A 4,600-nucleotide genomic window follows, 5' to 3' on the forward strand; every position below is an offset into this window, starting at 1 on the left:
ATAACAATTTGTAATTTGCAGTTCATAATACAATATTTATATCCGTATTTATATTATGAATTACAAATTACAAATATTTAGAGTAAACAAAAATATGCTTCATCAAATTTTAAACTAACCTTAAAATATTATAATTAATAAATATTATAAATATTACGAAAATAATATTTCAAAATGCTATATGCTACTCACAGGACTTATATTTTCTTCATTCATAATTGTTGATGTCAAGAAAGATTAAAGAAAAATAGCAGTTTCTTGTAATTTTTCCTCTTTATGTTAACCTCAATCCGCTCGATTAATACGCTAAATAATGACTTCAGCGGAACGGCAGCGAATCAAGAACAGCGGAAGGTCCGCAATTGATCAGATTTTCGATCCGCTAATCCGCGATACGCGCGGTACGCTCCATGGGACTGCACCCTAAGGGTGCCGTCCCATGGCACAGATTTTCCGCGTAAGGGTGCGTCCCGATGGAGAAAGAAATAGCGGAACGGAACAGTAACGGAAAGGAAGCAGGATGGGGGTTAACCAATCAGAATGATTCCGTTCCGCTTTTTCACACCCGGGTTCCCCATGATAAAACAATTCTTTCGCAACCGTAACGGAATTGAGTGAAATATTGTTGAGAAATCCAACATTGTGTGAAATTAAACGTGAATTTAAGACATTTGTGCCCGATATTGAAGCGATTTTCCAATCGTGCGTGGAAGACAAGAATAAATGTAAGTTTATCTATTATTTCTATGTATGTGTGCTGTGTACATATATACGAACGAAGTATGTTTTAAGGTTATTAAATTGTCGCGTTTCCCAAATTATCTGTCAAGATGCAAAATACATGTGTATAAATAAATGCTTGTTACAGAATTTGACGTCATATCTCACTGTGTCGCTAATTTCAAGGACATGGTAAAATATAAAACATATTTGGATATAATGAAGGTACACCTATTAACTAAAATAAAGCAGTGGAAAAGTAGTCAACAACTAAGTTGGCATAAACAAATTCGAAGAAAAGAATTAATTAAAGTCATTTTATTATATAAATATTTACAAAGAAAAATAAGAAAGATTAATAAAAAAAGAATTTGGATTCGGCAAATATTTAGTGAGGAAAATAGATATCTACAAGGGGACAGTGATAATTTAATTAATGAAATGAGACATAATGATTCTCATAAATATTTAGAATATTTACGAATGAATAAAAATGTATTTCATGAATTATTGAAGTTAATTGAGCCAAGTATTACAAAACAAGATGTTGTGAGACCTTCAATACTAGCGTGTACACGATTAGAAATTTGTTTACGATACCTAGCATCAGGTGATTCTATGCATTCAATTTCGTTTGCATTTCGAGTTGGACTAAATACAGTATCAAAGATAGTATCAGAAACATGTCAAGCTATTTGGAATTGTTTAAAAAATAAAGTTTTTTCTGAAAATAAAGAAATTGTATGGATGCAAAAAGCAAAAGAGTTTGAAGAACAATGGAATTTTCCAAACTGCATTGGTGCCATTGACGGAAAACATATTATGCTTCAAGTATAGTGCATGTGTATTTTAATAGTTATTTTTTCTTTTTTGCGATATTCTTATTTGTATTATTTTAATTTTTCAGGCTCCACCACATAGCGGTTCAACATATTACAATTACAAACATACTCACAGCATTGTACTCATGGCACTTGCAGATGCCAATTGTTGCTTTACAATGGTAGATATTGGTGCAGAAGGTAGACGAAATGACGGAGGAATCTTTCACGATAGTGAACTTAAGTATCAATTAGAAAATAATTATTTAAAGTTACCGAAAGAAACATCAATTTCAGTAAAAGATTCTAGATTACCTTATGTTATAGTAGCTGATGAAGCTTTTGCTTTGACTTCATATATGCTGCGTCCATATTCTCGATCTTGTAATTTAAATATTAAAAAAAAAGTATTTAATTACCGATTAAGTCGTGCTCGGAGAGTTATTGAATGTGCTTTCGGTATTTTGACATCGAAATGGAGAATCTTTCGAAGGCCAATTGCAACAAGTATTGATAATGCAATTCTAATTGTTCAAGCAACTGTTTGCTTACATAATTTCTTGATGTTGAAAGATTTAAATCTTCCCATAGAACAAAGAACATACTCGGTAACTTCTCAACAAGATCCAAATAGTAATCAAACATTATTTGAAAACATTGTAGAAAATGATACATTTAATGGAACTACTGTCAGAGATTTATTTGCACAATACTTTTATACAACTGGAGCTATAACACAACAATGGACAAAGGCTTATAAAAACGATTTTTAAATAAAATGTCGAAAACATTAATTCTTTTATTATTTATTCTCTATAAGTATCTTATACATGTATGGATAGACTTTTATTCCTTTTTTTAGAAACTAAAATGATCTTATCTTAGAATTATACTATCTTCAGTCTTTTTTTGTCACATCCTCTTTTTATCACATAAATCAATATATAGTTTTAATGCTTTTATCTCTTAAACAAAGTTCTTTATAGTCGCTAGAAGGTTTTCGGGTTATCGCCATGTATTTCTTTATTTTTGATGCTAACGTTTCGTGAACCACTGCTGTTCACTTCATCAGGGCGAGGGATTGGCATCAAGAATGAAGAAACACACGGCAATAACTCGAAAACCTTCTAGCGATAGTAAAGAAAATACCTGTGAAAGCCTCTAAAACATAAAGTTCTTTATATATATAAATCTTTTATAATCTTAATTCTAACTAACAATAAGTCTACTAGGTTCGAATTATTATACTATCTTCAGACTTTTTTTATCACACTCTTTTGTACCATATGAATTAATATATACATACAATTTTAATACTTTTTCTCTAAAACAAAGTTCTTTGTAAATCTCTCTTATAAAGTTAGACACTTAACATATATATTTTTTTAACTTTTAAATATTTTCAATATTAGAAGATTTATAACTTTTAATATACTTGTTTATAGTAAATAAAATAACGAAAAATGTCATAAAGTTATAAAAAGGACTAACTTTGGAACACATTGAGATCCTAAATATATAATTCTATATTTATATTTAAATTATAACATTAATTGGTAGTATGCAGAAAAAATAATTTACTACGATGTAAATTGCAAACAAATAATAGTATTTCTTGTTTTTAACGTTATAATTTAAATATAGCTGTAAAAATATGAGTTTTTAAAGATAAACCTTTCTCTTTAAACTTCTTCTGCTTCTTCAATTTCATATAGTCTTTTCAAAAATTCTATTTCTAACTTCGATCTTTGTTTATATGTAAGTCTTCGTAAACCTTCAGCTAAACGTAGTACAAATCCATCAATGGGGCTTGGATCCTTATTTTCTGTTAATGCATTTAGAAGAGTTGCATCTTCAACTAAACTTAGAGACCTTTTTCTTTCTGTTAACAAAATAATACATTAATTAATTTATATCTCAATAATTAAAGTTTAATTTGTAAATATAATAATTAGTAATTATACTTTTTGATTTTACTGATGGAACTGAGTGTGAATATACAGATGATTCAGATTCCATGCTGTCGTTCTCCATGTTTGATTGTACGTCATTCAAATTTATGTGAGGTAACGTTCTTGTCGATGTAGAGGCTTGTTGGTTACCTGTTGATTCTCTTAAAGAAGTCACAGTTCTGAAATAAATATTAAGGAAATATTATAAGTGTTAAATAACTATCAAAGTTAGTAATTATAAATTAAGCAATTATTGTACTTACTGACGATGTTCTAAGATATCATTTAAAAACATCATAGAATCGTAATGTCGAAAAGACGGCATAATTGATTCTGATTTTGATGTACCAGCTGAGCCACTTCTTTGCTGAATAACTTGTCGTTTCTTAAACAAATTTCTTGCTTTTCGGTAGCAATCTTTTAAATAGTTCCATCTCTTTTCAGCTTCAGATGGTGTGTACGAGCCTACAATATAAAATTTATAACTACAATTACAAGGCCAAGTTTAAAAAATTTCAACTTCAACTTCATATTGACATTACACATATGTTATTTATATAACTTCATAATTATATAATATTTCAATTTTACCTTTTAAATAGATACTGACCTCATTCCACAAATCATCTTTTTCTTTTTTTCCTCTTTGCTTTAATGGTAGACGAAAATCATATAACGCAGGTCTGTTTTGTACAGCTGTAATAAGATCCTCGTCGAGCCTATTCTTATCAAACGTGTCTTCCATATTTTCAATTTCTACAATAATTTCTATTAGTAAAATAGACTGTACAATTTATTAACAATGTATTGTGGAAATTAGTATTATTGTAAAATTCAATATACCTGGTACAAAAACGTTTCTTTCACTATCCATGACTAGTGAGTCCACGCTTGTATCCGCAAAACAAGAATGCTGTGCAAATTGATCATATTTCAATGTCCACTTACAATATGCACATTTAAATTGGTCCTAAAATTTAAAATGTGTATATTAGTTGTAATAAATAAATATATATATATATATAGAGAGAGAGAGAGAGAGGATATATTGTTAATTAATAAATATAAAATATAAGGAATATTTTACCATGTCCTTGAAATTAGCGA

General features: G+C 29.1%; 2 protein-coding genes across 2 annotated transcripts; one reads left to right on the forward strand and one right to left on the reverse strand.

Annotated features, from left to right (window-relative positions):
* Positions 1-1,161: 1,161 nt before the first annotated feature.
* LOC108727532 (uncharacterized) lies at positions 1,162-2,314 on the forward strand. The gene is made up of 3 exons (XM_018455684.1): positions 1,162-1,551; positions 1,628-2,048; positions 2,133-2,314. The coding sequence occupies exons 1-3, from the start codon at positions 1,162-1,164 to the stop codon at positions 2,312-2,314; spliced, it is 993 nt and encodes a 330-aa protein (XP_018311186.1).
* A 909-nt stretch (positions 2,315-3,223) lies between these two features.
* Positions 3,224-4,411, reverse strand: LOC108727533 (uncharacterized). The gene is made up of 5 exons (XM_018455685.1): positions 4,337-4,411; positions 4,085-4,249; positions 3,757-3,958; positions 3,506-3,672; positions 3,224-3,423 (listed from the first exon to the last, which is right to left on the reverse strand). The coding sequence occupies exons 1-5, from the start codon at positions 4,365-4,367 to the stop codon at positions 3,224-3,226; spliced, it is 765 nt and encodes a 254-aa protein (XP_018311187.1). The 5' UTR covers positions 4,368-4,411.
* Between the last annotated feature and the right edge of the window lie 189 nt (positions 4,412-4,600).

This window comes from Mycetomoellerius zeteki, unplaced genomic scaffold (genome assembly GCF_001594055.1).
Source record: "Mycetomoellerius zeteki isolate Tzet28-1 unplaced genomic scaffold, Tzet1.0 scaffold504, whole genome shotgun sequence".
Lineage (NCBI taxonomy): Eukaryota > Metazoa > Arthropoda > Insecta > Hymenoptera > Formicidae > Mycetomoellerius > Mycetomoellerius zeteki.

Coding starts and splice junctions, on each gene's coding strand:
- LOC108727533 (XM_018455685.1), bottom strand. CDS start 4,367: ATGGATAGTGAAAGAAACGTTTTTGTACCAG. Junction 3,673..3,756: donor GATATCTTAGAACATCGTCA/GTAAGTACAATA, acceptor TATTTATTTCAG/AACTGTGACTTCTTTAAGAG. Junction 3,424..3,505: donor TCCATCAGTAAAATCAAAAA/GTATAATTACTA, acceptor TTTTGTTAACAG/AAAGAAAAAGGTCTCTAAGT.
- LOC108727532 (XM_018455684.1), top strand. CDS start 1,162: ATGAGACATAATGATTCTCATAAATATTTAGAATATTTACGAATGAAT. Junction 1,552..1,627: donor GAAAACATATTATGCTTCAA/GTATAGTGCATG, acceptor TTAATTTTTCAG/GCTCCACCACATAGCGGTTC. Junction 2,049..2,132: donor TCGAAGGCCAATTGCAACAA/GTATTGATAATG, acceptor ATCTTCCCATAG/AACAAAGAACATACTCGGTA.